This window comes from Micromesistius poutassou (assembly GCF_964030765.1).
Source record: "Micromesistius poutassou genome assembly, chromosome: 8".
Lineage (NCBI taxonomy): Eukaryota > Metazoa > Chordata > Actinopteri > Gadiformes > Gadidae > Micromesistius > Micromesistius poutassou.
The window spans coordinates 1,947,213-1,967,550 of record NC_140278.1 but is presented as its reverse complement, the minus strand read 5'-3'; the positions used below and the strand labels follow the sequence as shown (position 1 = coordinate 1,967,550).

Genomic DNA, 20,338 nt, shown 5'->3' with positions numbered 1-20,338 from the left:
TATTTATATCTAAAAGCAATAGCATAGTTCACTGAAGCCTAAAGATATGTTGATTGCTGGAGAGGGTGGAAATGTTGTAAAGCAATAGGCACACGGTGAGTGAACTGCTCGACAGTAGGCTAAATTGCCGGCGAACCGAGCTACTGTCTCTAGCCTTCTCTCTGAAGGACGCTACAGTGTGTTGCATAGCAACCGCCGCGCACTTTGCAGGCAGTCAGGAGGGACTACTTTTTTGTATTTGTTAAAAAAAAAATGCTTTTCCAACTTTTTCGCTTTTTCAAAGTTGAGGGTGTCTTTCATTGACTTTTTGACTTTCATTTCGCCATACTTACATAACCGTTTTATAAAAGCAATAGATCACTTCAGTTAGTGAAATGTTCTCATTATACCACAGTTAAGGGGTCGCCGGCCCTCTGCTGCGCGTCGGGACGGACAACGGCCCTTAACTGTGGTATAATGAGAACATACCACAGCCACAGTCGTGATCTATTGCTTAAATTATTATATTAAATTATAGTATATGGATATAAGGCTAAGGCCACACACATGTAGGACAGGAGGGGAGAAACACAAAGGCTGCGTGTGACTGTCAGCTTTCCTTACTGTGATGAAATTCTTCAGCTCGGTCTGCACCAGCTTCTGGAACTCATTCTTCCCCAGGTGCTTGTCCTTCCCAGCATAACTCTTGAAGACATCCACCAGCTTAGTTATGGCTGACTCCATCCCTTATGGGAACACAGGAAACACAGCCATATTTAATTCAGAAGCTGCTTTCAGAGCCAAGCATGCAACCAATTACACTCATCTCCAGGCATTCTGCATACAACATGTCTACATGAAAGAAGCACAACGAGGAACTAAAAAGGTATAATGTATATTTATCGTTTAATCATTTTGAATGTAATATTTATACATACATTTATATTAGGTACATAACATGAAACAGTATACAGTAAACAGTAAACAGTAAATCATATTATCATACCATTTGATTTCATTATAATATTACCATTTATCCTAATGGAAGATGTAATGTCAGAGAGCACATTTTACATGGTTAAATCCTGCATAGACAATAAACACAAATATGTACAAACTTCTGTACTGCTTGTACATGCGTTTGTGTCTACGTGTGTACTGCTTGTACATGCGTTTGTGTCTACGTATGTGTAGATCGTCAAACATTTGAATAAGAAAACAAAACAACAGCAGTGACACCATTTTATATTAGAATCCTCCAGAGTAACGTCAACTAGGTCATATATTATTATTTTGTATCATGTATTAAATGATACATATATTATTATTGTGTATCATGTATTAAATGATACATATATTATTATTGTGTATCATGTATTAAATGATACATATATTATTATTGTGTATTATGTATTAAATTATACATATATTATTATTGTGTATCATGTATTAAATGATACATATATTATTATTGTGTATCATGTATTCAATGATACATATATTATTATTGTGTATCATGTATTAAATGATACATATATTATTATTGTGTATCATGTATTAAATGATACATATATTATTATTGTGTATTATGTATTAAATGATACATATATTATTATGTCCAGAGTGGAACCCCCCTCCCCCCTCCCCCCTCCCCGCTGACGTTTAAACACATCTAACATATCACACCTTTAATCAGAGACACAATACTGCTGAAGAAAAACAAGACCAGCCTGATGTCAGCATGGAGAAGAAGGAAAAAGAGATACACAGGGGATGCAGGAGGGAGGGAGGGAGGGAGGGGAGGAGGGGAGGGAGGGAGGGAGGGAGGGAGGGCTTGGCTCTACAGCAGGGGAAGCTCCCTCAGATTAAACACAATGGAAGCTGTGATCTCCATGGTGGTGGACATCTGATCTGCTGCAGCTTCATGTTTCTGCTGCTGTCCGTCTGCCGTCGCGCACATCCCTTCACACAGATGTGTGTGTGTGTGTTTGTGTATGTGTGTGTGTGTGTGTGTGTGTGTGTTTGTGTATGTGTGTGTGTGTGTGTCTGCAAACACACTTTGCACATGAAAAACATGACACAAGTGGGAAAAGAGAAATTATAGGATGATGCGAGTATATTGAGAAACACTGTGTGTTCCAACACTAAGTGCTGCACAACAACAACCTATTTTCAACAAGCACGCGAGGGACGCACACAGAATAGGGGACGTGAAGTCTTGTCCCCGATGGGCAGCGTGCTGTGAGACACAACGGGGGTAGGTCACGCAATTAATCCAATCAAAATCAAAGTGCACCGCACAGTGAGATGGTTAGTGTGCGAGGTCTGCTCAACAATGTAAAAGTAGCAAAGAGCTAAGGGATCGAGGGACAAAGTGCACACTATGAACATACTTAGTGTACCGACAGCGATATAATGTTTCACCTTCTTCTTAAATCTGTACTTCGACTTAAATCTATTAAAAAAAACAGGGTCCTAGATATGATCCTAGAATAAATCCAGAGACTGCGCCCCTTCTGTGTGGCTGGTAAACGTTGCACCAGGGTCTTAGTGGTGGAGTCTCTGAATAGGGTTTTAGAGGTGGATCCATTCATGGAGTGTAAGACCACCGGATGTCCACCAGAGCTCTTCATCCCCCAACGCCTGCTCATCACATCCTCCTCTATCAACACACCATCGTACCTGCACAAGACTGAAGGTGTGCTCTGTACTCTGTACCAGTAGAGGAATCTCCCTGTGCCCTGGCACGTAAAAGTACAGACCCATCATTTACCTGTGGATGTCCTGTGATGGCAAACACCAACTGATGGGGAACACAGCCATGGCTCAGTAGCAGGGGTCAGACATAGACTTGTTTATAAAGCACCTGATGGGGAACACAGCCATGGCTCCGTAGCAGGGGTCAGACATAGACTGCATAGACACTCTTGGCACTGATGGCTACCTTAACCTTCTTCTACAACCTTTGACCTCACCCGACAGAACAAGGTCATATGAACCACACCACTCTTGGTTGACAGTGAGCAGGCTTTTACAGTTTGAATGTCAGACTGTAAATCAGCATTTTATTCAAAAAACCACAAGCCCCTTTTAATTGTTAATAGCTCACTTACAAAAATCGAAACCAATTCCATAATCTTTGTTTGAGGTGAGTGTCATGTCGTTCTCTTTGGGCCACTGACAGATCCATCAGCCAGAGCATCAACACATGCAGCGCAGGGGGTTGGAGTAACGCTGTGAGAGCAGTAGCACAAGATGTACCACGTATTCAGAGTAGTGGTGAAGAAAATGGATGAGTACAGAATACCACTATACAAAGAGCAACTATTTCAGCTGATGAATTTATGGATTTTTTTTCATCCAAGATTGACCTAATCAGGGATAAAATAGACGGCACTGATGCCCCTATAGCAGCAGATGTTGCATCAATCCAGCCCATGGTCGTCCTATCTCAGCTGACCCCTATTTCTCCGGAAACTTTTATGAGGCCAGTGAACTCCTCAAAATCCACTACCTGCTCACTAGACCCTATACCAACAAACCTATTTAAGGAACTGCTACCTACCCTCCTCAGCTCAGGTCTTCACATTCTAAATGAGTCTCTTCTGACTGGCTCAGTCCCCTCAGCTTTCAAAAAAGCAATTGTTAAGCCTTTACTTAAAAAGCCAACCCTGGATCCACAAGTCCTTCAGAACTACAGACCAGTTTCAAATCTACCATTCCTGTCTAAAATACTAGAAAAGGCAGTCGCTGACCAACTCATATTCCACCTATCCCAAAATAGCCTATTTGAAAAATTTCAATCCGGTTTCCGCTCTGGTCATTCTACCGAAACTGCCTTAATTACAGTGACTAATGACCTGCTACTGACAATGGATTCCGGACAAACTTCACTACTGTTACTTCTTGATTTAAGCGCAGCATTTGACACAATAGATCACAACATACTACTAAGCCGCTTACAACAAAATATTGGTATACAGGGATCTGCACTTTCATGGTTCCATTCATATCTAACAAACAGAACTCAGTATGTGACCTACAATTATGCTACATCTAGGCCTGCGGATGTAAGATTTGGTGTGCCACAGGGGTCAGTACTGGGCCCCATCTTGTTCTGCATTTATCTACTCCCACTTGGTAACGTACTACGTAGTTTTAATGTAAGGTTTCACTGCTATGCTGATGACACCCAGCTTTATGTGCCTATACGAACAAATGACTCCAATCAACTCAACAACTTAGAGGCTTGTATAGCAGACACAAGACACACATGCTGAGGATTTTAGAGTCTGTGTCGATGACTGTTTTATAACAGAGAGCACAACTGTTAAAAGTCTGGGTGTCACCTTCGATCAATTTTTAACATATAGGCCTCACATAAGAAATATTTCCAAAATTGCCTTTTATCATCCAAGCAACATCGCAAAAATCAGGCCTATGCTATCCTTAAAGGATGCTGAAACTCTAACTAGGCTAGATTACTGTAATGCATTACTTTCTGGCCTACCTGCATGCACTTTAAGAACCCTACAGCTAATTCAAAATACAGCAGCCAGAATTTTAACAAAAACACGGAGAAGTTCACACATAACACCTGTTTTAATCTCATTACACTGGCTACCCATTCCTGCACGAGCAGATTTTAAAATTCTTCTTTTAGCCTATAAAGCACTAAATGGACTTGCACCTTCATATGTGTCAGACCTGGTATTCCCCTACACCCCCTCGCGCCCATTGCGATCTCTGGACGCTGGCCTGTTGACAATTCCCAGAGTAAAAAAAAAATGTGCAGGCCAGCGCTCCTTTGCTTTCAGAGCTCCATATCTGTGGAATAGTCTTCTGTCACATGTTAGGGGAGCCAGTTCCACAAATATTTTTAAAAGCAAACTAAAAACCTTCCTCTTCTCAAAACATTATGGCCTACCCTATAACCCATGAATTTGTTATTTTATAATGGTTTTTCATTTGTTTTACATTTGTTTTATATCTGTTTTATATTTGTTTTATTGAAATCATTTCTTCATTTTAATTTATTACTCTAAACGTATTGTTGTTTGAACCCATGAATCCACACACATTACACTCATGTGGTTGCGCATGATGTCGCAGGGCATTTCTATGTACGGTGTTTTGAGACCATGCTTATGGTGATACTGCACTTTAAATATCAATAAACTTAAACTTAAACTTAAACTGGAGTGATGTTGGGCTCACATGTTGAGAGTATCCTAACCCTAAAACTCATTCCTCAAACACTCACACACACACACACACACACACACACGCAAACGCACGCAAACACACCCACACACAAACACATATATGTATGCACACAGACACACACAAGCACGCACACACACACACACACACACGCACACACACACACACACACACACACAATGCTGGTATACACCAATTAGGGCCCTGTGGCATTAGCCTAATTACTGAGGGAGGAGAGCAGAACAACGCGACAAGCACCAGAGCACAGGGTTGTATTTCATATACTCCCTGCAGCGCCAATACACACACACACACACACACACACACACACACACACACACACACACACACACACACACGCACACACACACACACACATGCACACCCTCAGACACCACATTGAATGAGGATAACGTACCTCAATGCACACAATGGATCATCTGTCACCCCATTGTCCTGCTCATCATTTCATAAAACTCAACACCTTTTTTACACGGTTTTATTATCCTGAGCCCCGCCGGGGCAACAGGACCCCGCGCGTCTCCATTACGCCTGCAGTGCGTGTGGCTACAAGTCTGCTGTTTTGTTGTTTGTTGTGTTTCCTTTCTGGGCCATTCATCAACATGACTGATGGCCGATCACTCTCCATTAGGGCTCCAGCAGCTGTAAACCTGGTGTAATGACATAGACCCGGGAGCAGAGTGCGGTCTGGGTCACGTCAGAGACAGACAGAGCACACATCGACCGCACATTCATATTCAGAACTATGTTGGGTAAAGACGGAACAGCCCACTGCCTCCTCTGGAGTCTACGGAGATGTTTAATACATCTGGGAGCAGGGAGGATGGCTGGAAGCTGGTCACACGTTTTAACCGGCGAGGTGCACACACTGGCACAAGTCTCCCAAGTCTCCTCGTGGCGCCGTCTCGTCTCTGTGCCCCATGCACACTGATTAATCACCAAGATTAATCGCAAAGATTAATGAGGATCAGCCAGGCTTTCTAATGGCTTTCCATGGGAGCATGTCTTCTCATTCCCTAAAGTCAGAAGGGCAACTTATTTGTCCTTGGAGTCATTAAATACACCTGCCCTGCCACCCGAGCCGCCGTCGAGTCCTGTCGTCACATCAATAATTCAGGCTGAATGTCCATCAGCTCGGAGGGGATGCGACCGCGGCGGGTTGCCCGTCCAACAAGGGATGTGATCCCGGACAGTACCGGGGACCCCCGGACCTCCAGGGGACCTCAGGGGGGCCGCCCCCCCTTTACTTACATTAGCACCAACTAATCTCCATGATTTGCGTACAACAACTGGCCTACTGGTGACTTTAAAATAGAGAGAATAAATAAATCACACACAGGGTGGGGTTTCAGCAGAAGTGTAAGAGATTGGGATCAGGTTCCTAACCAGCAGAACCGGACACGGGCCACCATGCACGGATAATACAGCCGGACGCCATTATGCAATATTCATCATGGACCGAGGAAATTAACCAAAGTGACACATATTACCAATAAAGGATGTACAATGTCTGCACATCTGTTATGTTTAGTCTATGAAGGCTTAATATAATCATTAGATGACATTGAATAGCCTAGGCTATACACTGTATAATGGTTAAAGTCACTTACTGTCAGTAATGGAAACAAATAGTTCTGCAAGAGTGCTGCAAACGCCTCTCTCCACCCTGAATGAGGAACATGTCGAATATCGTCGCTGCTTTCCTTTATATCTCATGCCTGAACAATAACCAGTGAGAGGGTGTGTTCATGGAGCACTGGCTGCGGGGGAAGATCAGCTTAATCTAGTTAGAAAATACACAGGCCTGCTCAGGATGTAGTGACTTAGAGGCCTGTCCTGTCCATTCATGTTGAGCTGAATTCTGGATATAATATCATGGAATATCTGTCTCCGACACAAAACTACATGGATTGCTATTCTTAATTCTTAAGAGTAATGAGTAATGAGTAATGAATAATGAGTAATGAGTAATGAGTAATGAGTAATGAGTAATGAGTGATGAGTAATGCCATGTTATAGTGTACAGTGTCTGCTGTATTGACATCTCCTTCACGTGTGACCTGATCTCCTCCTGCTCCTTGGTGTTCTGTTGGCTGCATGTTCTCAGAAGGGACCCAGAGACTCCTGTGTGGGACACAAGTTACTGAAGTCAACCTTTTACGGCATCACAGCTTGAGGTGATGCTTCATCACTGATGAAGTACCTTTAAATACTTTAAAGTACAGTTTATGTATTGAGTAATATACAATGGATAGTAACACAACTCATACAACTCATACGTTGTATGAGTTGTATGAGTTGCGTAATCCTGGAGGCAGAAGTGGTTGGACTTGACTTGTTTTGCTCTATGCATCTTTTTGTGTCTGAGATAATGAATGGTTAGACTGACCTTTCTTATGATCACACCCATCATGCAACCGCAATAACAGGATTATTGGTTTTTCTAACAAGTCACAGCAAAGTTCCCAATAGCAAACCTGAAGTATGAAATGTTGTTCACAATAAGGAAGATACCTCACACACACATAGACACACACACACACACACACACACACACACACACACACACACACACACACACACACACACACACACACACCTACCCGTCCTACAGGCACCAGGGTGGAGCTACATGAACACACGCCCCTTTAATTAAAATTAAATACATACCTTTCCTGACATGCTGACATTTCCCCTAGGCTAAACTGAACAAGAATTATAAATAAATACATTAAAAAGTCAAGGAAAATGTCTTCACTATACTCATTTGATATTGTTCTATAGTCGGCACATGGCCTCAATCGCTTTTACCTCTATATTAAAAAATGATAATATTTTAATATTTTTATATATTAATAAATAAATATATTTTGTTGACTGTGAGGATGGAAATTATACAGATTTGTCCTGGAAATTATTAATATAAATGTATTTTGTTTTAATATGTAGGCCAAAGCTTCAAAATGCTTTTCAGAAGAAATAGATTTTCCAACCCAGTCGTCTGATTAAAACGTAGCTTTTGCACATTTCTGCAAACCACGGACACGTTTAATCTCAACGTTTATGTACTAGAAAAATGTTTGACATCAAGGTTTCTAGCTACGTGTGATAAGTTCTATTATATATTATTTATATATTACACAACTGATCCTTGTGCTCTTCTGCTCTTTTGGTGTTGTGAGGGAATAGATTATGCCTGGGTAGGCTTTAGTCTGAACTAACCTAAATGAACCTGGGTAGGCTTTAGTCTGAGAACTAACCTAAATGAACCTGGGTAGGCTTTAGTCTGAGAACTAACCTAAATGAATCTGGGTAGGCTATATTTAGTCTGAGAACTAACCTAAATGAATCTGGGTAGGCTATATTTAATCTGAACTATCCTAAATGATCAAGTTATTTCACATGTCAAACATGTGGACCTATGAGCTACATTTAACATTGTTATTGTATTGCTTTAGTGTGAGATGAGTGCGCCTGTGAGTGTGAGGCTGTTAAGATTTCAAAACGCTCCCGGCTCCTTGCGGACCCTGACCCGGGCATCCCTCGGTAAGTCACGTCGCACACAGCGGTACCGTCTCTATGGTGGGGGGCCAGGGAGGGCGGGGCCGTTTTATTGGGGTCGTTTATTTTCAACATCCGGCTCTTTTCTGCACTCTCTATCTCAACAACTCCCAAATGTTCACCACAGCAGCCTTAACAGAAAGGCAGGACTCAAACCGTTTAAAAATCACTTTGGATGAGGTAAAGATTGAGTTATTTGCTTACAAATCACCAACAATTATGCATTAACCAAACCATGATTAGATAGATTATAAGCCTAATGATGTGTGCAATGTGTTACCATTTTTAGAATTAATAGGATGTGTTAGGAAAAAGCTTACAAATCACCATTTTAATGGCCACTCTGGTGAGGCAACCATTACGAGTCTGTTCCTGAACCAACATGAGGGAGAGGCTTTCTTTGAGCAGGGTTTGGAAAACATGAAGCATATTGTCAAGTTTATTAAATGGTTTGGATCCATTGGCCCCAGGGTTAGATCACGCTTCAGAAGTATGTGTGTAGCGTTCCTCACTGGTAAGCCATTGGACATGGTTCCAGATATCCTTAACCTGAAAGAGCTGTTACTAACTAACAGAACTAACTAAACATGGTAGCTTGGTGTGTCTGGGTGTGAACGGTCAGACCAATGGCTGGTGGAGTATACATGTTGGGCTTTCCAAAGGAGGGAGGCGCTCTGTATGTAAATCCTATTTATGCAGGACTAATGTTTTTATAGACAAGTCAGAAACACATTTTCATAATGCTTCAAACTGAATAATCCCACTGAAAATGTAATCAAATGTAAAATACTGCATACATAGACATAGTTCTGTTCAAGTATTTAAAATCTATGCTTGAACAGATGTGGTTGATATACATAGGACATTTAAAATCATGGTCAAAGGCTTTTAGGAAGTGTGCCAAGTCAAATAGTTTGAATTGAGTATTTAACCGGCCGTGTTGTATGGCTAATTGCTGTGTATACCAACAAAAAAAGAGAATTTGACCAAATCAGTTTTCCATAACTGAGAGAAAACGGTTTGTTTATTAATCATCTTCCCAAAAGAAACATTCAAACATCAAGAGTGATCTGTCATCTTTCCAAATACACACTGGTTCTTGACTTGATGCAAAGATGAGGACATTTCCTGTGAACTATTGTCTTTAAATGACATGAAATGCTATGTCAAGCAGCTTTGTAGACAGGAACAACGCAGGTGTGCTCGCATAAAACTAGAAGTGCACAGAACACAGACTCTTATAAATAATGGCTCAATCTATCGCTGCATTAAAGACATTTTAGTGTACAAAACCAGCATTGAAAATATATCATACATGATCCACAGGTTATTTCATACTGCGCACATTTCTATCAACTTCTTATGCTGATCTGAATTCAATAAGTTACCTATTTATATTACTAGTATGGGCTAGTACCGCATTCTACACTTGTGTTGATTTAGTGCAACATTTAAAAATACCTGAAACTTTACATTTACTTTTATATAGTAGTCAAGGGTCCCTTCAGTAAAACTATTTGTGGGCATAAAGAACATCTCACATACACCGTTAAGGGTGAATAAGACATCACGAGTTGACCTGCTGTACAGGAGCAGCTAACGAACATGTAACTTCAACATTGTAGTAGCAAAGAAGCAGCTGCATTAAAGGTCCCTTAGAACTATTGGTTGGTAGTGAAGAATACATTTTAATAAAGTGACCAGGATTAAACCGATTATCGTGCAATCCATGGCGTTGGTTATAAACAGGTTAAACATGACAAGTCAACCAACGTCCTTCTTGTAGCCTTTGTTTGTTTGAGTGACATAATGGACCAGCGGCCGCAGTGGGTCGAGTTAAATCACAACACACTGATTGGTCAAACGCCAGGTTTCGAACATCCATCACTAGTACCGCTTTCAAAAGATAAAATGAGTTTCGATTAAATAGTGGTTTGGCATAAAGAAACGACAAGAAACAAACACCGGTCTGAGTATGAAGTATGAGTAACTTATTGATATTGTTAAGTTCCACCTCCACCCTGCTCTTTCACCCTCCTTCGTGCTCCTCCCCTTTTCTTCAACATTTCTAAGACGTGAGTGTGTGAAAACAGTAATTACTTGGCATGTCAAAACATGAGGTGTTCTCGAGGGGGAATTGAAAGCATACCAAGGCACGGAAATGAATTAAACGCTTTTAAATAGATGGAAAAAGCATGTGCCTCTATGTGTGCGCGGTCCATAAATGTTCCCCTGATGATTCCCCTTGTTTACTATTCCCTTCCCAACCATTCATACAACCCTTCAGTCTTCAGCCACGTCCCCTGTCCTTCTCTTTCTTGGACTTCCCTGTCATACGCTCTGAGGTCTTCTCTGAAGACGCCGCCACGGCAAACCTCTTCATCGCCTCTTTCCCAAACATCTCCATCTCATCCTCTAGGTCGCTGTGGTCCTCCTCCTGGTCCTCCTGGCTGTCGTCTCCGTCCACCATGTCTTCCAGGATATCAGCCAGGTCCTCCAGGTAATCTCTGAAGCTCATCCGGTCGTGCACAAACACCCCGTCCTTGAAGAACTCTGCGGCCAGCGTGCGGACCTCCTCTCCTGCAGAGGCCTCCACTCCAGCCCCCTGCTCTGCCTTGGCGAGGTACCCCTCCAGGAGGCCCTGGAACTCAGTCAGCTGGACCGGGAGCGTGCCCTCGGCCCGGGCACAGTCCTCCACGCCGGCACAGCGGCGCGACGGGAACCCGTTCTGCCGGAGCCGCTCCCTCTGGTGCACCCAGTACTCGGGCTGGCCGAAGGAGGGCCGGCGGTGGGTGTGGGTGGGCCTGCCGCCCCCAGGACCTTGCCAGAGGGACTCCTCACGGTGGTGGTCGTGGCGATGCTGTTCTTGTTTCTTATGATCGACGTCTTCCTCCCGGCCAGAGTTTCTTTTTCTGTCCTGTTTCCCATCGGCATCCTTCCTCTCCTCCCTCCCCTCCCCACGCCTCCTCTCCTCCCTCCCCTCCCCACGCCTCCTCTCCTCCCTCCCCTCCTCCCTCCCCTCCTCACTCCTCCTCTTCTCCTTCCCCTCCCAAGTCCTCCTCTCCTCCTTCTCCTTCCCCTTTCCACTCCTCCTCTCCTCCTTCCCCTCCCAAGTCTTCCTCTCCTCCTTCTCCTTCCCCTTCCCACTCCTCCTCTCCTCCTTCCCCTCCTCACTCCTCCTCTCCTCCCTCCCCTCCCCACTCCTCCTCTCCCTGTGCTGGTCTCTCTCATCTGTAGCCCAGCGGTCTGTGTCTTTCTTCCAGTATTTCTGGTCTCCCTTCTCCCTCCACTCTTTCGTCTCCTTCCATTCTTTGCCGCTCTCCTTGTATCCATCCTTCCCCTTCTTCCACTCCTCCTTCTCCTGCTTCCTCTTCCCATGCTCCTTCCTTCCTGTCCCGCCCCTCTTCTCCTCCTGACCTCTCCGCTCCTTCTCACCATCATCATCATCTAACTTCTCAGACTTCCCCTTCTTCCACTCTCTCTCCTCCTTGTGGTCCTTTCTCTCCTCCTTTCCTCTTTTCCACTGCTTCTCCTCCTTCCGGTCGTTTCTCTCCTCATCCCTTCCTACCCACTCCTTCCTATCCCCTCGCTCCTTTCCTTTCTTCTTCTCCTTCTCATGACCTTTTCCTTCTTCATCTCGGTCACTATCCAACTTGTCGTGCTTTCCCTTCTTCCACTTTTTCTCCTCCTTCTGGTCGCTCCTCTCCTCCTTTCCTCTCCCCTCCTTCCCATCTCCTCGCTCCCTCCAGGACTCCCCTTTGTCCCCTCTGTGGCCTTGCTCCCTTCCCTCTCTCCCCTCCTCCTTCTGCTTCCTTCCCTTCACCTCCTTGCTCTTATCGTGCTGGTCATGGTTGGGCTTCTTCCACTCCTGGTCCTTCCTCTCGGTTTTCCCTCTGTCCCTCGAGTCGGTTTTCTCTCCCTCCCCCCCGACATGCGAGGGTTTCTTGGTTTGTCCCTCTGTGCTGCCTGTAGCAGGCCTGCTCTCTCCTTCCTGGCCACCAGGGGGCGACGTTGTGGCTTTTTTAGGATGCAGCAGCGCTTCATTGACTGAGGAAATACAACAAAACGTTAATAAATTGTTCAAATGTTTAGAAGAAAGCAGATTTAAACAACCTCGAACCTTCTCTTCCCCTCCCCCAGCGTCTCTGCCTTTACACAGTAGATCTTATCCTCTCCACCTCTCCCCCTCCTCCCTCCTCACCTCCTGTCCCTGTGACCATGGGGGAGAGTTAACATCCCTTCAGTGGTTCTTAGCGTTCCTAAGCGTACCATTTTCCTCCTCCACCTCCTCCTCCTCCTTCCTGCTCCTCCTGAACTGCTCCCGGGCTCCCTCCGCTGCCCGTCCTCGGGCTGCATTTAGCTCCTCTTCCTGTGCCTGGTTTAAAAAAAGAGGAATCCTGAGAGAGTACTACACACTGGTTGTGACACACACACACACACACACACACACACACACACACACACACACACACACACACACACACACACACACACACACACACACACACACACACACACACACACCCGCGCAGTGAGGTAGACTGGGTACCCCCAGCCCCTGCAGAAGGGTCTGGAGAAGAGCAATACATTTCTTTCTGCTTCCGATATGTTTTTGCGGGAGCCAATCACCAAGCCGGCTTCTCCCCCTGGCGCGCTATTGGCTGGTTTAACACAATGACAACAGGGAAGAGATGGCAAGCAGCCAATTCCGTACAGAGTCAGTTGAACTAGGCCCGTTGATCACGCCTCTTGTCCTGAAAAAAATGACCGCAGCCTCCCAAGACCAACGTGCAATCTACGATTGAGCTTGGTCTGGCAATAGCCAGGCTAGCAGTGAGGAGGACCTTGTACCTGAGTCTTGGCTTGCAGCGCAGCGATCTGCTGGGTTTCTTTGACCAGCTTATTCAGGATATCCATCCCCTCGTCCACAGCTGCATGTGGGGCCTCTGGATTCTGCCATTCCTGTTAACCAATACACACATCACATACTGTTCATTACAATCTCAACTATCCTTCCAACTATCAAATATTTCAAATTACACTAATCTACACTTTCTTTGGTCCAACACACCAAACTCTACTATCTCCAGCTCACTCATGTTTCCACCATTTCCTGCCACAACTCCACTCTCTCTGGAGCCCTCTCCATGAGCTACACTTGGTTGGACACAATAACAAGCGTGATTAAAGGTAAAGAACAAAGTGGTACTTCTCTCTATGGATCGTTTCCATAACCTGAGCCTGTCAATGCCAAAAGCACCTCCAGAGGAAGGACAGTGACAGGCTGCGGCCCAAAGGACGACATCGCAGCGCTCACTCCATACTGGAAACCATTAAATAAATGGTTGTCCACATGAATCCCTTTGATGGTGGAAAGATTAACCTGGAGATTTCCTTTAAGGTTCCCCGTCTGTGACCTTGGTGGAATGCGATGATTGCCTTTACAAATACAATTTAAAGTACTTCAACAACTACAATCGTGTGATCCATTTGTGCATTTGCATCATTGACATGGATGAGCAGAGGAGCATATGGACAACGAATACGCTAAGATGCATTCGCTAAAGCGACAGCTTCAGACTAGAAATAAGTGAAAGACTGCAGACAAACCTGTTTGACCGGCTGCTCTGCGTCTCTCAGGTCCCTTGGAGCATAGTCACTGTCTGCAAATCATACAGAGCGAACATCTTTAATATGCACTGCAAACTTTAAGTAATAGTTATTAAACATGCAGTGTTCAAAAAGGAATGCTCTACTAGGAGCCATTCAAATGGGGGAAAAGCGAGAATGCTTTGTGTATATATTTGTGATTATATCCTGTGTGTGATTCACTTTATATAGTGAGGCTCGTGTTTGGTGTTTGGTGCCTGGTGCTGAGGAGGCCAGAGGGAGTCCTATCCTCTACCAGGGATGTTTTGGATCAATGTCAAAACCCTGTCTCTGACCCAACCCTAGCCCCCAGCTCAGTCCCTTCAGGTGACGCGATGCACGTGAGAAGGAAACATTCAATATACTTTATAGATTGATATAAATCATAGGCTAGGCAAGCATGCATGCTCTGCACAGTAGAAGCAGGTGGAAGATTCACAAACGTCTACACAAACATTGTGAAGATCATGCCATCACTCATTTGCTCACACGCGAACGCAGTGCTTGCATATACGGCTACACACACTTGCGCATGCACACAAACACAGACACACACACACACACACAAACACACAACCTACCCTCATCAAGGTCCATGAAGACACCTGTAAGCATACATTCCTACTCAGTCTCAGACCTCGATTCCACTTTACTGACAAACTAAAGCCTGTGTGACCCAGGGACACTGCGCCGGTTCCCATTGGCCAGGCAGAGCCTACCTGATAGGAAGAGGGTCCCGAGCCCCAGCAGAATAACCGCTCCCAGGATGCACTTGTTCACAGAGAAGCCGCTGTCGTCGTTTCTCCGGGGCAACTGGAACTCCTCCTCGGGTTCCTCCTCCTCCTCCCTCCTCCCGATCTGCTCCAGAGAGGCCAGGAGGGTCGTGGTCCTGCTCCCCTCGGCGTCTCCTCTCTCCTCCCCCACCTGGGGGTCCACAGAGGAACCTGAGGACACGGTTATGGAGGAAGTTAGGCTTCACCTAAGTATGTTGGAACAACATTTGTGTTTGTGCTTATGTAATGTTGACTTAAATAAACAGCAGACATGTGATGTAACGCTTCTTTGTCACATTCACACACACGCGCGCACACGCACATGTACAAAAACACCCCCCAATACAATTGCAATATATTCAGCCAAATTAAGTCTTACAATAAAGGGTGATACATGAAATCTCTAGACATTTGTTCCTGAAACTCTGGGTCAGGTGGGATTCCAGCGGCACCAGGTGGCCTGCTACAGCCTCACCTGCTACAGCCTCACCTGCTACAGCCTCACCTGCTACAGCCTCACCTGCTACAGCCTCACCTGCTACAGCCTCACCTGCTACAGCCTCACCTGCTACAGCCTCACCTGCTACAGCCTCACCTGCTACAGCCTCACCTGCTACAGCCTCACCTGCTACAGCCTCACCTGCTACAGCCTCACCTGCTACAGCCTCACCTGCTACAGCCTCACCTGCTACAGCCTCACCTGCTACAGCCTCACCTGCTACAGCCTCACCTGCTACAGCCTCACCTGCTACAGCCTCACCTGCTACAGCCTCACCTGCTACAGCCCCACCTGGGCCTGCTACAGCCTCACCTGCTACAGCCTCACCTGCTACAGCCCCACCTGGGCCTGCTACAGCCTCACCTGCTACAGCCTCACCTGCTACAGCCCCACCTGGGCCTGCTACAGCCTCACCTGCTACAGCCTCACCTGCTACAGCCTCACCTGCTACAGCCCCACCTGGGCCTGCTACAGCCTCACCTGCTACAGCGTCACCTGCTACAGCCTCACCTGCTACAGCCTCACCTGCTACAGCCTCACCTGCTACAGCCTCACCTGCTACAGCCTCACCTGGCTCAGGGGGCCCCTGCTACAGCCTCACCTGGCTCAGGGGGCCCCTGCTACAGTCTCACCTGGCTGAGAAGGCCCCTGCTCAGACCCCTCCCCTTCGGACTCTGGTCGGTCTGCGTCCTCCTCCTCCTCCGTCAGGTCCAGACCCCCCAGCAGCTCTGGGAGGGGGGGGGAGGGGGGTGAGGGAGGGGAGGGGCTGATGTGGGTGTAGGAGTCGGAGAACGAATCGGGGTCGGGGCTGGGTTCCACGGGGCCCTCCGGAAGCCCCTCTGATTGGCTGTGTGCGTCACTTCCATGGAGAGGATGGGCGGGAATAACTAAAGAGGGAGGAGGGGGCAGAGTCTCAATGGGAGGGATAAGGGTGGGACTGGGGTCGCTGGTAGGGCTGGTGGTGGGGGTGGTGGTGGGGCTGGTGGTGGGGCTTGGGTTTTGGGCGATGCTAGGGCTGGCCTCTCCTTCAAACTGCCCAGACATGTTTTCCTCTGAGGTCTGAGAATAGGAATAAGTTCATATTAAAAACCTGCAGTGTATAATAACGGTGTTAGGACGAGAAGAGTAGAACAGGATGTATTGTAGGCTGACCTGCGGATTCTCCACAGGGTGCTCCGTCTTGGCAGGGACAGCGACCTCTGTTGGCTGGCTCTCTGTATCGCAACAGTGCAGACAAACATAATACACACAAGCAAGAGTAAGCCTGTGTATCTCTACGTTGATGCTTATTCATCTACACACCAGAGCAGACTCGTCCGCTGGGCAGAACTGGAGGCTGTCCCCCTGTGTGCTCCTTACATGGACGTGGGAGCAGAGTATGCAGGCAGCTCTACGGACATCTGCGTTGTGTATCTGTGGCTCATCTTGTTGTGGACCATCACAACACACTGTACGTACAAGTTTAACTCAAGCTTAAGACAAATGCAGGCCCTTCTCGATACTGAGGCATGGCTGTGTGGCTGTGTGGCTGTGTGTGTGTGTGTGTGTGTGTGTGTACATACTGCCGTCTCCATGGAGCTCGGTTCCTTCTGCCAGAGGCCTCAGGGTTGCAACATTCTCCTAACACAGATACACACAGACACACACAGACACACAGACACACACAGACACACACAGACACACACAGCAACATGACTATGAGGACAGTGAACAACAGTGTACAGTTGAAGGAACACCCACGTACGATTTATACATAGATATTAATATGTTAACTGTATGAATATAAGTCATGCTGTCATCTTTTAACATGACTTGTCAAATAAGTGTGGAGCTAGAAAAGATCTAGTACAACAAAATGAAAAAAGAAAAAATAAGTTGTCCATCACCTATTTTTCACTCCTCATCACAGAAATCCATTTATATTCAGGGTGACCTTAAAAAAATAATTAGCAAGGAAAAAGTTGCTTGCTTCTAAGCCTTCTACTATCAACGAAACTTCATTAGGGTCACACACACACACACACACACACACACACACACACACACACACACACACACACACACACACACACACACACACACACACACACACACACACACACACACACACACACACACACACACACACACACACACACACACACACACACACACACACACACACACACACACCTCTTGCGAGAGGAGGGTCCAGCTGTTGCCGGAGCCACTGTCAGACATTGCCCTCTAGTGGCGTTTTCCTGCAATATCGGAGGAGTACAGCATTAGAGGCATGTTGCATATAATGATAGCGTGCATATGACCTCACTCTTTGTCAATAACATCTATGTACAACAGATAGGGCAAAGAGCCTTTAATATTACATCCTCATCAGATATATATATGGAGCTATCCCCTTCTACATGAATGTGAGAATGTGAGTAAGTATTGTGATATGTCAAACAAAAAAAACTTTGGCAGACAGACAATTCACATGTAATCTATAAAAAGCAAGTTTCACATTTGTTTGATATTTTGTATAGCTCTTTCACGGGTCATGCAAAGTCCGAAGAAAGCACAATCCTTCACATCACTATTCTGCTGCCCAGATAGATTTCCATACTGTTTGTATAATATTTGAATAGACTTTCCTTCCCTTACACTATATATGAGACTCATGAGGGTCAGGGCTCTGGTGGTGTCCTCTGGGTTTTATGTGCACAGGAACACAGGCTTTTCAGTGGCTCATTAGTAGTTTGCCTATGTTGTTGGTCCCCCTGTGTTCTGATGAGTTGGTGAATGCTTTTGCAGAAACAAGAGTAACTAAGGCAGGGGCTCCTATACAACCAGCAGATTCAAACTCCCTTTTCAAAGTCACCGAGCTGCAAGTGGCTACAAAAGATCAGTCTTTCTGATGTGTGAGTATGTGCAAGTATACCAACGTGCTGTAGCTTAATTTAAGCTGCAGTAAAACAACACTGATTAGGATACATGTCGTTTTCCATCTATAACATAACATCATAACATGATCGACTGTCACGGAAAAGGGTGGTCCTTAGCATCTGCTGTAGGCCTACTTCCACCTGCTCAAAAGCACTTGATGAAACGAAATTGGAAACAGAAAGTCTGTAATAAATAAGTCATTTGTGTCATGTAGGCTACTTGCATTTTTTGTGTATGCTAGACTAGTTAGTTGTGTTAGTTTTACACCTGATTATTTTAGCATTGTGAAATGAAACACCCAAGACGCAATTGAGGTCCTCCAATCGGGTGGTCCCCTGGAGAGGTCTTTGAATGGAGCCCTGGCCCACAGAGCATTGTGCAGCATATAGTGGAATGGGCTTAAATAGATATCTTCTAAATATAGCCAGGGGAAGATTGACTGAGACGGAGACACACGCAGATCCTATTTTGTTCAAGGGAAGACAAAGCAGCAGCACGTTTTTGAAGGATGTTTAAAGTCAGATTATAAAAACACTAAATCGTTTTTAAGAGGGAAATATAATTTGCAACCGCTGGTCCACCACATGTTTTGATAGTGAGAGTGTTTCCCATTCCGTGCTCTCTCTCGAATTCCTACCCCCATTGAGGCCATCTTTCCCTCTTTCAGTTTCCAATTTCTGGACACTGGACAATGGTATTGTAATAAGTTAGGATAAAAAAATATAATCGTCCAACATTTGTATTGTAATAACTAAAAATGAATTCATAATAACGCTCAAAATGCATGTAGGCCTATGGTTCCATTTTCATTTGGAAATAAATTATGTCCACATAGGCCCACAGTTGCCCTACCCACTTCCCGTTGTGGGTGCTTATCAGTTGTATTAATCAGACAACCGAGAAATTACCAAAAATGGTAATGTTCTGTAAGTTTTGAGCTCAGTGATGGCCTCTCTGAGAGACAACACATAACTTCCCATCCGTCGGATCATGAATATTTGCATTGCTACGCAACCTAGGCAATGTTGTTTCTTGCAGCGTCCTGCAGGATGTTACATCCTATAGTCTATACAACATCCAAAGTTAGAAGTGAAGCATAATTATCATCAAACTGTATCCACATAAACATGTCGATAGTTTCTTTATCTAGCACAAACTTAAATATGGGTCCATCGACTGTTAAAGCATATAGGCCAATGTTCAATCAATGTACACATACATACTCCTATATACCTGTGGGTCTTCTGAACACACATGAGCAACCAGGAAAAGTCTGTCAGGCTGTCAAACAGCGCGATCAAAATAATGGCTCCAATTCTGTCAATCTGTCCTGATTTGAATCAAAAGGTAAAAAATAACTTTGAATGCATGCCGTCCTTACCTCTTCCAGTAGACCAGCTCTAAACCTACACTATTAATATTGGTCCTTTCCCCTATCTTCTGAACTTGTAACATATGTCTTCTATGTTCTCCTACTGGCCTGTTGTCCTACGACTGTTCACATTGAGCCCGCCCACCATTGAGTAGCTCAGCCAATCACAACACGGGGATACAACCAACAAATGGAAGGGACCGAAAGATTGACGTGAGCAGATGAACGTGACAAATGCTAATTAAATGATTGACCTTACGCTATGAATAAAGCACTTTATAACTCAATAGGTACGCAAGTTCGAGTAGAACTATGACTATTCATATTATGGATTTGGTT

At 45.1% G+C, this 20,338-nt stretch overlaps 1 protein-coding gene across 1 annotated transcript; it reads right to left on the bottom strand.

Moving 5' to 3' along the window:
* Positions 1-9,802: 9,802 nt before the first annotated feature.
* Positions 9,803-20,103, bottom strand: pbxip1b (pre-B-cell leukemia homeobox interacting protein 1b). The gene is made up of 12 exons (XM_084471850.1): positions 20,009-20,103; positions 17,878-17,945; positions 17,268-17,325; positions 16,858-16,919; positions 16,338-16,764; positions 15,153-15,377; positions 15,015-15,038; positions 14,395-14,447; positions 13,636-13,746; positions 13,054-13,159; positions 11,987-12,831; positions 9,803-11,881 (listed from the first exon to the last, which is right to left on the bottom strand). Exons 2-12 carry the CDS (start codon positions 17,923-17,925, stop codon positions 11,075-11,077), a joined length of 2,766 nt encoding a protein of 921 aa, XP_084327976.1. The 5' UTR covers positions 17,926-17,945; positions 20,009-20,103; the 3' UTR covers positions 9,803-11,074.
* Positions 20,104-20,338: the final 235 nt, after the last annotated feature.